Source organism: Eriocheir sinensis, chromosome 16 (assembly GCF_024679095.1).
Source record: "Eriocheir sinensis breed Jianghai 21 chromosome 16, ASM2467909v1, whole genome shotgun sequence".
In the NCBI taxonomy this organism is placed as follows: domain Eukaryota; kingdom Metazoa; phylum Arthropoda; class Malacostraca; order Decapoda; family Varunidae; genus Eriocheir; species Eriocheir sinensis.
The window spans coordinates 21521013-21533512 of record NC_066524.1 but is presented as its reverse complement, the minus strand read 5'-3'; the positions used below and the strand labels follow the sequence as shown (position 1 = coordinate 21533512).

Below are 12500 nucleotides of genomic sequence, written 5' to 3'. Positions count from 1 at the left end.
GAAGGAGGGAGACAGGGAGGAGAACGGTGAAAGGCACAACCAGGAAATGGACGAAGGAGGAATGGAAGAATAATTTAATAAGAATGAGGGAGAAAGAGAAAGCGAAGGAGGGAGGGAAGAAAGAGGAAGAGAAAGGAGGAGAAATGCAGGTGTAGAGAAAGGAAGGTGAAAGCGATAGAGGGAGGAGGACGAGGAAGGAAAACAAGGAAGAGGTGGAGATGGCAGACAGTGGAGAGGAAGAGGGGAGAGGGATAAATAAACAGAAGAAGGAGAAGAGGGAACGAGGGAAAGAGGAAAGGGGAAGAGAGGGAACAGAGAGGAAGACATGCGAATCACATTGTAAATAGAAGGGACATGGAGACAGTTGAATAAGAGAGGGAGGAAGAGAGAGGGAGGTAAGAAGTTGAGAGGGACAGGTGGAGGAATGGAGGAGGAGATGGAGGGATGGAAGAAGAGGTAGATGTCACAGTGAATGAAGGTGACCAGAAAAAGAGATTGGATTACTGCGTCCCTGCCAGAATATAGTGTGTGTGTTGCTGCCCTGCCCTTCCTTTCCCTGCCCTTCCCTGCCCTTCCTTTCCCTTCCTCCTTCCTTAAACTTCCATTCCATTCCATCAACTTCCAACCCCTGCTGTAGCTTTCCCTTCCCTTCCCTTCCTTTCCTCCTCCTTCCTTAAACTTCCATTGCATTTCCTCAACTTCCAACCCCCTCCTTAGCTTGCCCTTCCCTTCCCTTCCTTTCTTCCTCCTTCCTTAAACTTCCATTGCATTTCCTCAACTTCCAACCCCTTCTGTAGCTTTCCCTTCCTTTCCTCCTCCTTCCTTAAACTTCCATTCCATTCCCTTCCCTTCCAACCCCTTCTGTTGCTTTCCCTTCCCTTCCCTTCCTTTCCTCCTCCTTCCTTAAACTTCCATTCCATTCCCTTCCCTTCCAACCCCTTCTGTAGCTTTCCCTTCCCTTCCCTTCCTTTCCTCCTCCTTCCTTAAACTTCCATTGCATTTCCTCAACTTCCAACTCCTTCTGTAGCTTTCCCTTCCCTTCCTTTCCCTTCCCTTCCCTTCTCTGCCCTCCCCTACCATATCTTGCCTTTTCCCACCCTTACCTTCCCTCTCCTCCCCTTCCTTTCCTTCTCCATCCTTGCCATTCTCTTCCCTTCCCTTCCATTCCCTTCTTCTCTTTCTCTTCCCATCCCTTACCCTCCAAAGACCTCCTCTCCTCCCTTTCCTTCTCCTTCCTTACCTTTCTCTTCTCTACCCATCCCTTCCCTCCCTTCCCTTCCCTTCCCTTCCATATCACCTGGTTAGTTTAGTATATGCTTAAACATGTCACCATTACTACTACTACTACTACTACTACTACTACTACTACTACTACTACTACTACTACTACTTCTACTGATATGATTTTTTTTGCTTACTTTTTCATCTTCTCCAGTACAACACCCACCATTATTTTTCCCAACACAATGCCCATCTTCCTGTCAAACACACACACACACACACACACACACACACACACACACACACACACACACACACACACACACACACACACAGCGGCGTAACAAAGAAATCACACACGTACACACAAATAGAAACACACACACACAGCGAAAAATCCGACACGGTAAGCCTCAGGAAGTCACATGTATACACGGACCGTCACGAACACACACACACACACACACACACACACACACACACACACACACACACACACACACACACTTATAAACACTATCAAGTTACACAACAGGTAGGAAAGGCAAGCAAACCCCGCTCTCTCTCTCTCTCTCTCTCTCTCTCTCTCTCTCTCTCTCTCTCTCTCTCGCCCCCTGACCCAAGCTTCCGGTGACCCTGCAACGGGAAGGTCACAAGGTCATAATATTTCCCTCCCTTCCCTTCCCTTCTCTCCCTTCCCTCCCTTTCCTTCCCTCCCTTCCCGTTGCTCTCATTCTCCTCCCTTCCCTTCTCCTTACCTCACTTTCCCTCCCCTTCCTTCCCTTCCCTCCCCTTCCTTCCCTTCAATTTCTCTTTTTCTTCTTCTCTTCCTCTCCTTTCTTCCTCTTCCTCCATTTCTCCTTCCTTCTTAACTTCTCTTTCTCTCCCTCTGTCTTCTCCTTTATTCTCTTTTCCTCCCTTTCTTCCTCCTTTTATAATGAGAGAGAGAGAGAGAGAGAGAGAGAGAGAGAGAGAGAGAGAGAGAGAGAATGAATCATCACCATCAACAGCTCTAATTAAAATGCAGGTATAAAAAAGGTATTAGTCGTGTGTGTGTGTGTGTGTGTGTGTGTAAACCGTCTCGCTCAATCGATACGTATTGATCCGTAAGCGTCTGTGTGTGTGTGTGTGTGTGTTGAAGTTATGTGGAAGCGAGAGTTAGCTTTTAAAGGGAATACGTGCGGAGAGAGAGAGAGAGAGAGAGAGAGAGAGAGAGAGAGAGAGAGAGAGAGTATAATTATGAAGGGGTGATGTCGTTTTTGTAATTGTTTTGTCCACAGTCGAGAGAGAGAGAGAGAGAGAGAGAGACCTTCCGCTGGACAGGTAACGTGCGTCTCTCTCTCTCTCGCTCTCTCTCGCTCTCTCTCTCTCTCACTCTCTCTCTCTCACCGGTTCTTTGTCTGTCGTGTGGGAGGGAGGGACGGGAGAGAGGGAGGGAGGGAATCAGTCTCTCTCTCTCTCTCTCTCTCTCTCTCTCTCTCTCTCTCTCTCTCTCTCTCTCTCTCTCACACACCTGTTTCTGCCCTTTTCCACCTCCTTCTCCACCTCCTCCTCTTCCTCTTCTTCCTCTTAGTTGCATCATCTCTATTATCATTGTAGTAGTAACCTTTTTTTTTATATTCAAAGGCCTCCTCCTCCTCCTCCTCCTCCTCCTCCTCCTCCTCCTCCTGTTTGTGAAGTGTTGTGTCGATACTTCTCAAGACTCTGGTCAGTTTTGGAGGAGGAGGAGGAGGAGGAGGAGGATCAGGTGGAAGAAGAGGAAGAGGAGGAGGAGGAGGAGGAGAAGGAACGGTGGTCAGTACATTATACCAACGCAACCTCATCTTCCTCTCTTCCTCTACCCTCCTCCTCCTCCTCCTCCTCCTCCTCTCATTTCAGTTAGACTTCACAACACGCATTTCCCTCTCACTCTCCATCCTCCTCCTCCTCCTCCTCCTCCTCCTCCTCCTCCTCCTCTCATTTCAGTTAGACTTCACAACACGCATTTCCCTCTCACTCTCCATCCTCCTCCTCCTCCTCTGTAACACTGACGTCATGCCTTCTATTAACTATTTATCTTATCCCTTCCTCCTCCTCCTCCTCCTCCTGCTCCTCCTCTTCCCTCTCTCCCTCCCTCCCTTCTCTCAGTAGCAACAAAAACGTATCGGAATCAAACACACGAACACAAACATGCGCCGATAGTGATGTTGTTGTTATTATTATTATTATTATTATTATTATTATTATTATTATTATTATTATTATTATTATTATTATTATTATTACTACTACTACTACTACTACTACTACTACTACTACTACTACTACTACTACTACTACTACTACTACTACTATTGGTTTAAGTGACCTTCACATATGAGAGAGAGAGAGAGAGAGAGAGAGAGAGAGAGAGAGAGAGAGAGAGAGAGAGAGAGAGAGAGGGGATGTACTGTTTAAAAGGTGAGAGGAAGAGAGAGAGGGGAGGTGGAGGGGGAAGAGGGATTTTAAAGGGAAATGTGGAGGGGAGGAGGAAGCGGAGGAAGAAGGGAAGAGTGAAAGTATTGTTTAGGGTCGTGAAAGAAAAGAGAGAGAGAGAGAGAGAGAGAGAGAGAGAGAGAGAGAGAGAGGAGTGCAAAGAAAAGTGATAGATAGATAGACAGATAGGCACATAGATAGAAAGACAGATATAAGAAGCATAGAAGTGTGTAGGAGTTAGATAGAGTAGATAGAGAGGAAATATACATAGACGGATGACATATAAAGAATGAAGGAAACAAAATAATACATAGCGAACGAGAGACAGACGAAAAGAAAGAGAAGGAAGGAAAGATAAAAGGAGACATAGAAAAACAGATAGACAGACATATAGTTAATAATAATAGATAGCAAATGAAAGATAAAAGAGATAGAAGAGCAAATAGAGGAAGTAAAAGATAGATTAGAGAATGATTAATAGAAATACATGAATAAATTGGAACAGGAAGAAGTGAAAAAAAAAGAGAGAGAGAGAGAGAGAGAGAGAGAGGAAGGAAGATAAGGTGGAGGAAGAAAAGTAAGAAAAAAAAGTGGAGGGAAGTGGAGGAGAGGAGGTGGAGCTTTTTGTAAGGGCAAGTTAGTGGAGTTAGAGAAGAGGAGGAGGAGGAGGGTGCTGGGTGGAGGTAGCACAAGTGGAGGAGGAGGAGGAGGGCATGTAAGAAGACTAAGGGTGGAGGAGGAGGAGGGAGGAGTCAATTGGGGTACTATTTGGAGGAGGAGGAGATGAGGGCGTGGGAGGAGGAGGAGGAGGAGGAGGGAGATGAAAAGGAGAGCAAGTGAGAGAGAGAGAGAGAGAGAGAGAGAGAGAGAGAGAGAGAGAGAGAGAGAGAGGTTAAAAGGAGGGTGAGAAAGAAAAAGAAGAGCAAAGAGGAGGAGGAGGAGAGGAGGGGGGGTTGGGGCATGGTAGGTTCAAGAGAGAGAGAGAGAGAGAGAGAGAGAGAGACGTATTTGGGTCAGACATTCGTTATGTGTTTTTTCGTTTTTCGTGTTTGTGCATTCGTTCGTACGTTTGGCAGCGGTGTGCAGGACTGGCGAGACGCTGCCTGTGTGTGTGTGTGTGTATTGATCGTGTGGTGGCGGTGGTAGCCTCCGCAGTCTCGCGCACACACACACATACACACACACACACACAGATAGGTTTACTTAGTTGTAAAGTGGTTACATAAACACACACACACACACAAACACACACACACACATTTAGGATACGTTTCTTTGTGTGTGTGTGTGTGTGTGTGTGTGTGTGTGTGTGTGTGTGTGTGTGTGAGAGAGAGAGAGAGGGGGGAAAGGAAATAAAAGAAAAGAAAATGAGAAAAGTGTGAGAGAGAGAGAGAGAGAGAGAGAGAGAGAGAGAGAGAGAGAGAGACTGTCCCTCCATACATAAGCTGATAATAAATGCAGCGTGTCCCTTCCCTCCCTCCCTCCCTTTTTCCCTCCCTCCCTCCTTTCCTCCATTCTCACCTTTTTTCCCTCCGATAACTGTCCCCGTAAGTCCAGTTGTCCAGGAGAGAGAGAGAGAGAGAGAGAGAGAGAGAGAGAGAGAGAGAGAGAGAGAATTTGTACCCACCTCCTCTCATCTTTTTTTTTTCTCTTCCTCTTTTTTTTCTCCCCTTTTCTTTCCTCCGATTTTCCTTGGAGGTATTTATTCTCTTTTACCTCCAGAGATTTTTGTGTTCTTTTTTTTCTCTTCCTTCATTTATCTCCTTTTCTCTCCTTCCTTCTCTCCTTCCTTCCTTCCCCTAAATCATAATATTTTTTTTTTAATCATATTTTTTTATACCTTCATAATTAATTCTCTCTCTCTCTCTCTCTCTCTCTCTCTCTCTCTCTCTCTCTCATTTGGTGTCTAGACGGTTAAGAATAATTGATTGGGAATTCTTAGGAGAGAGAGAGAGAGAGAGAGGAAAGGGGGGGGAGGGGGGCGTTGGCGGAGTATTTCTATTTATAGAAATGAACCGCCAAACACACACACACACACACACCTGCACTCACCACTCATCCACGTGCCCTCTCTCTCTCTCTCTCTCTCTCTCCCCGTTACGTCACCCTCCTCCTCCTCCTCCTCCTCTGATCATCTTCCTTTCTCCTGTCCGGTCGTGAATCTACAACTTCCTCCTCTTCCTCCTCTTCCTCTTCTTCCTCCTCCTCCTCCTTGTCCTCTTCCTCTCATTGAATATTCCTCTCTTTCTTTGCATTTGCTTCTTCCTCTTCTTCTCTTCCTTCTTGTATGAAAAGGTTAATGAGGAGGAGGAGGAAGAGGAGGAGGAGGAGATATTGCTGAGCCGGTGCCTAATGGAGGAAGGAGGAGGAGAAGGAGGAAGGTCATTGCCCTCACCTCCTCCTCCTCCTCCTCCTCCTCTTCCCCTCTCCCTTCCTCTTTTCCCTCTTCCCTCTTCTTATCCCATCAGTTCCCCTCTTCCTATCTTCTTGTCCTCCTCTTCTCTTCCTTTTCTCCTCTCCCTCTTTTTCCCTTCTTCTCCGTCTCTTTTTTTCCCTTCCTTACTCCCTCATTCTTCTCCTTTGCCATTCTCCTTCATCTCCCTCTATTCTTCTTCTTCCCTCTTTCTCTCCCTCTCTCTCCTCCCTTCTCTCACTCTCCCTTTCCTCCCTTCTCTCCCTCTCCCTCTTCTTCCCTTCTTCTCCCTGTCTCTCTTCCTCTCCCTTCCTTACTCCCTCATTCTTTTCCTTTGCCATTCTTCATCTCCCTCTATTCTTCTTCTTCCCTCTTTCTCCCTGTCTCTTCCCTTCTCTCTCACTCTCCCTTTCCTCCCTTTTCTCCCTCTCTCCCTCTCGCTAGACAGGTGTGGGTTCTGCTTAAAAAAGATTGTCCTTGCTTCATTTTTTTCTCCTCCGTTTTTCTTTCCTTTTATTTTTGTGGAAGTAAAGTAGTTTTTTTTTATTGAAATGTTTGTTTATTCATTTGTTTATTTGTTTACATTTACCTGGATGTTTGTTTTACCTGTTTGTTTTTTCGTGTTGTAAATAAAGAAAGTCTCACCTGTTTTTTAATTAATTCATTTTGCATAGAGTATTTTTTTCTGTCTCAGATTAATACAGACACAGTTATTACGATAGATGACTCATTAGTTTCTTCTCTCTTTCCAGGTGAGTCTGAAGGAGAGTCGAACGTGGCTGGCTAATTGGTGTACAGGTAGACATACTAATTAACATGCAACAAAGGTAAGACTATCCTCAAATATATTAATAGAAAGAGGAAAAGGGAGGAGGAGGAGGAGGAGGATATGAGGTCAGAGAAGGAGAATGAAGGAGAGGAGTAGAAGAGGAGGAGGAGGAGAGATGGAGAAGAGGACAAAATGAGGAAAAATTCTCTCTCTCTCTCTCTCTCTCTCTCTCTCTCTCTCTCTCTCTCTCTCTCTCTCTCTCTCTCTCTCGTGACACCTGATATATTATTCTTGAGGTGATGTCACGTTATATGGACCACACCCTTCTCTCTCTCTCTCTCTCTCTCTCTCTCTCTCTCTCTCTCGTTTTTTTCCATATTTTTCTTTATTATTATTGTTCGTTTTTCCTCTTCCTTCATTTCCTTCTCTTTCCTTCCTTCTTTTCTTTGTTATCTCCTTCCTTCTGTCTATCAATCCTTACCTTTCTTCCTCCATCCTCTTTTCTTTCCCCTTCCTTCCTCTCTCTTTCCTTCCCTCCTTCATACTCATTCATTCATTCATTCATTCATTCATTCACTCACTTACTTATGTTATCGTTTGTTCCTTCCTCCCTTCCTTTCTTCCTTTCTTCTTCTTCAGCTTAATCTAAACTCCCTGTCCCTCCCTTCCTCCCTCACCCTTTCTCCCTTATCATTGCCTCTTGTTATCTCCCTCCTCCTCCTCTTCCTCCTCCCTTATCTTGATGGAGGAATGAGGAAGAGAAGAAGGGAGGAAAGAAGGAGAGAAGATGAAGGAAGAGAGAGAAAGGAAGGTAGGAATGGAAGGAAGAAAGAGAAGTAGGGAGGGAAGGAGAGAAGTAAGAGAAGGAGGGAGGGAGGGAGGGAGAGAAGGGAAGGAAGAAGGGAGGGATGGAGGGAAGGGTCACTGTCCGGTCAGTTCAATTTCTTCACTTCTGCTTCATAAAATTAATTTCTCGTCCCGCCTGCTTGCTTGCTCTCTCTCTCTCTCTCTCTCTCTCTCTCTCTCTCTCTCTCTCTCTCTCTCTCTCTCATTATCTGGTTCTTTACTGTTATTTTTGTCTTACTTTTTTTTTGTCTTGCGGGTGGTTATTTTCTTCCTCCTCCTCTTCTTCCTCCTCCTCCTCCTCCTCCTCCTCCTCCACAGAACACCGCAACCCCATGTACCGTTTACTCGACCCTGCCACCCACACCTCCTCCTCCTCCTCCTCCTCTTCCTCTTCTTCCATGGGGGTGATTTGACGGTGGTAGAGAACGGTGGTGGTGAGGATGATTGTCTGGAAGAAGAGGAGGAGGAGGAAGAAGAAGAAGAAGAAAATCAGAAAACAACACCATATTGGGACGTGTGTGTGTGTGTGTGTGTGTGTGTGTGTGTGTGTGTGTGTGTGTGTGCGAGATCGATACCAATTAAACGAGTCTCGGAAATGGCCACACACACACACACACACACACACACAGAGACAAGATACATAAAGAGAAAGAGAGAATTAAGCTAACCCCATTTCTCTCTCTCTCTCTCTCTCTCTCTCTCTCTCTCTCTCTCTCTCTCTCTCTCTCTTTTTACTCCTTACTTTCCTCCACTTCTTTCTCTCCCTCCCTCCCCTCCCCTCCTCCGCTCCCCCCTTCCCTCCCCCGCTCCCCCCTCCCCCCTTTTGGCGCCGGTCTGCCACTCAACATTGATTCTGAGCTTCAGGCGACATACCCCCTCCTCCTCCTCCTCCTCCTCCTGCATTACCTGTCTTGAGCTGTCTACCTGTTCTGTTTGTCTGTCTACCTCGATTTCGTCTACTTTTTATTTTTATTTATTTATTTATTTATTTTTTGTTTTTCTTTATTTTCTTTGTTTTCTGAACTTTTCTTCTTTCTTTTCTTCGTCTTTTTCTCCTGATTTCGCTGTTCTTGTTATTTTTCTTTCTTTATACATATTCTCTCTCTCTCTCTCTCTCTCTCTCTCTCTCTCTCTCTCTCTCTCTCTCTCTCTCTCTCTCTCTCTCTTTATTACCAGTCTCTCCACCTGTATTCTCCCTCCCCTTTTATTGTACCTATATATGATTTAACCCTCTCTTCTCTCCCTTCCCTCCCTTCTCTCCCTCCCTACTCTCCCTTCCCTCCCTCCCTACTCTCCCTTCCCTCCCTTCTCCCTTCGCGTGCATTACCTGTCCATTATGAGGGAGGAGGAGGAGGAGGAGGAGGAGGAGGAGGAGGAGAAGGGATTGAATGATGGAAGGGAAGGGGATAGCTTGGACGGAAGGGAAAGGAAGGGATTATGAGAGTGAATACGTGAGGAAGGGAAGGAGACAGATTGAAGGAAATGGAGGAAAGGGAAGGAATGGAAGAATAGAAGGGAGAAGGAAGGGGAAGGATAGGAAAAAAGGGAAGAAGAAGAAGGAAGGAAAGGGAAAGAAGAGAAAGGAATGGAGGAAGAAAGAGAGAAAGAGGGAGAAAAGGAAGAAAAAATGTTTTTCAGGGAAGAAGTGGAGGAAAGGAAGGAGGTATTCTCTCTCTCTCTCTCTCTCTCTCTCTCTCTCTCTCTCTCTCTCTCTCTCTCTCTCTCTCTCTCGACCAGTTTTCCGATTTTAAAGTTAATTCCTACTGATAAAAGTCTTGTTGAATTGATAATGAAGAAATAAAAAGAAGAAACCAGTCCTGTGTGTGTGTGTGTGTGTGTGTGTGTGTGTGTGTGAGGACTAGCAGGTGCATCTTGTTAACGTTTATGCCACACACACACACACACACACACACACACACACACACACACACACACACACACACACACTCTCTCTCACACACACACACACACACTTAGGGAAGGCTCTGCACCCACTTAACTCCACCACTTATAAATTACAAGTGTCACCCACGTACACGACCCTCGCTGTGTGGAGGCTACGATACCCTTGCCTCGCCCTCCCTCACCTCGCTTGTCTTTGCCTTGTATTAGTGTATGTTAGAGGGAGGAGGGGAGGGAGGAACTGAAGGTATGGGAAGGTTAGGTTATAAGGAAGAAAGGGAAGGTTAGGTTACGTTAGGATAGAGGGAAGAAAGTAAGGCGAGGGAAAGGTGGGGTGGGTTAAAAGTTAAGTGAAGGTATGGGAAGGTTAGATTTAGTTAGGTTAGGTTATAAGGAAGAAAGGGAAGGTTAAGTTACGTTAGGATAGAGGGAAAAAAGTAAGGCGAGGGAAAGGTAGGATAGGTTAAAAGTTAAGTGAAGGTATGGGAAGGTTAGGTTAGGTTAGGTCAAGGGAAGCTACGATGCCCTCTGACCTTCCCTTGTCTCGCTTTGTCTTGTATTCAATGTATTTTAAAGGGTGAAGAGGAGCGGAAGGAGATGGTCAGTGAATCAGAGAAAAAATGTATGATCACTGAATGGCAGGAAAGGGAAGAGAAGGAAAGGATAAAGTCATGAAAAGGAAAAAAAAGAAGAAAGAAAGGGAAGGAAAGAGTCAATGAAGAATAGGGGGAATATATGATTTAATGAATGGGTAGGGAAGGAAGGGAAGGGAAGGGAAGAAGAGGAACAATGTACATTTTAAAGATGGTATACGGAAGGAAGGAAGGGAAGGAGAGGGACAAATTGAACACTAGGAGCAATGTATATTTAAGGAAGGGAAGGGAAGGATCATATGGTTAAGGAAGAGCTTGAAAATAGTATATTACAAGAAGGAAAGGGAGAGGAAAGTAAGGAAGATAAATAGAAAAGGATCAAAGAAAAGGAAAAAGAATATATCGAACAGTAGGAGCAATGTGTATTTAAAGAAGGGAAGGGAAGGAGGATAAGGTTAAGGAAGGGGCTGAAAACAGTATATTACAAGAAGGAAAGGGAGAGGAAAGTAAGGAAGATAAAAAGGAAAGGATCAAAGAAAAGGAAAAAGAATATACCGAACAGTAGGAGCAATGTGTATTTAAGGAAGGGAAGGAGAATATGATTAAAAGGAAGAGGTTGAAAACAGAGAGAGAGGAAGACAAAAAGGAAAGAATCAAAGACGAGGAAGAAGAATGTATTGAAGGAAGGAAGAACAGGAATGGAAGAGAAAGAGAAATGGTTTAAAAAGAAGGAAGAAGGAAAAGGTCAAAGATGAGTAAGGAAAATATACTGAAGAACTTAAGAACACGAAGGGAAGAGAAAGATAAATGATTTAAGAAGATTGAGAAGAAGTATGATTAAAGAAAGAAAGGGAGGGAGGGAAATGGTTAAGGAAGAGGAGGAAAAATTATATTAAGACTTCATTGAATTGATTGACAGCAGAAATTCGGGATGAAAAGATTTGATATCGGCTGCCCGCGTGTGTGTGTGTGTGTGTGTGTGTGTGTGTGTGTGTGTGTGTGTGTGTGTGTGTGTGTGTGTGTGTGTGTGTGTGTGTGTGTGTGTGTGTGTGTGTGTTGATGTGTGGGTGCCAACAATCTGTCAGGATCTCTCTCTCTCTCTCTCTCTCTCTTAACGCATGCCCTATTTAGCCAAGTAACAACAACAACAACAACAGAAGCCTCCTAACAAGAGTCAAGGAGTCATTTAAGAGAGAGAGAGAGAGAGAGAGAGAGAGAGAGAGAGAGAGAGAGAGAGAGAGAGCAAACAAGCACTGATATATGAAAGAAGGAAGACGCTTTTGAGAGAGAGAGAGAGAGAGAGAGAGAGAGAGAGAGAGAGAGAGAGAGAGAGAGAGGCTTATCCACGTCTGATCTTCCTCACCTATTTTCTTTTACTCTCTCTCTCTCTCTCTCTCTCTCTCTCTCTCTCTCTCTCTCTCTCTCTCTCTAACAACAAAAAAACCCCCACCAAAATATATCTCTCTCTCTCTCTCTCTCTCTCTCTCTCTCTCTCTCTCTCTCTCTCTCCAATCAGTTAGGCTATTTCATTGCATCTCTTTCTTCTTCTTTCCCTTCCTCCTCCTCCTTCTCCTGATGCAAATTTTAAAGACGACCTGTTACATGAATAGAGGAAGATGAGGAGGAGGAGGAGGAAGAGGAAAAGGAGGTGTTAAGGTAATTTCAAGGAAAAGGAATATGGCTAGGTGAGAGAGAGAGAGAGAGAGAGAGAGAGAGAGAGAGAGAGACCATAGAGACCGGAAAAACGAATTTCTGGAGATGATGCATTACTTATGGAATGTCTCTCTCTCTCTCTCTCTCTCTCTCTCTCTCTTCACGCTTTCTCTCCTCTTATTCTGAATTCTCGTCTTCTCTTTTATCTCCCTCCTCCTCCTCCTCCTCCTCCTCCTCGTCATCATCTTTTGTTCGTTTTTCTTTGATATTCATTTTTTTTTCCTTTTTCCTCGATCGACTTGTTCCTCTTCTTTCTTCTCCTCCTCCTCCTCCTCCTCTCCTCCACTTCTCTCCTTCCCTCTTCTCTCCTTCTCTCCCTTCCTCTTCTTCGGTATCATCCCTCCTTTCCTCCCCCTTCCGTGCTCAGTAAGAGATGAAGGAGGCGGTTGTGTTAAGAAGGAGGAGGAGGAGGAGGAGGAGGAGGAGGAGGAGGAAACGGGTTTGTGTAGGTGGGAGGTTAGCTGAGGTTGGAGGAGGACAAGTCTCTCTCTCTCTCTCTCTCTCTCTCTCTCTCTCTCTCTCTCTCTCTCTCTCTCTCTCTCTAATTCTTTGTGTATTTTCTTTCTTTTATGTCATTCTTTCCACGTGC

The 12500-nt window shown here is 45.0% G+C and overlaps 1 protein-coding gene and 1 long non-coding RNA gene across 18 annotated transcripts in view; both read left to right on the top strand.

Moving 5' to 3' along the window:
* LOC126999556 (protein hu-li tai shao-like) overlaps nt 1-12500 on the top strand; it is a 72127-nt gene that overhangs the window by 17091 nt on the left and 42536 nt on the right. For 15 of the 17 annotated variants that reach the window (XM_050862317.1, XM_050862315.1, XM_050862313.1 and 12 more), the window contains exon 1: nt 6890-6915. The exons of the other annotated variants lie outside the window; for them this stretch is intronic. In XM_050862317.1, coding sequence (XP_050718274.1) covers nt 6905-6915 — 11 coding nt within the window. In that variant the 5' untranslated portion in view covers nt 6890-6904. Of the gene's footprint in view, nt 1-6889; nt 6916-12500 lie in introns of those variants that run through there. 17 annotated transcript variants of the gene reach the window in all.
* Nucleotides 9308-10512, top strand: LOC126999564 (uncharacterized). Its single transcript, XR_007753431.1, has 2 exons — nt 9308-9971; nt 10096-10512. It is a non-coding gene; the product is annotated as an uncharacterized LOC126999564 (long non-coding RNA).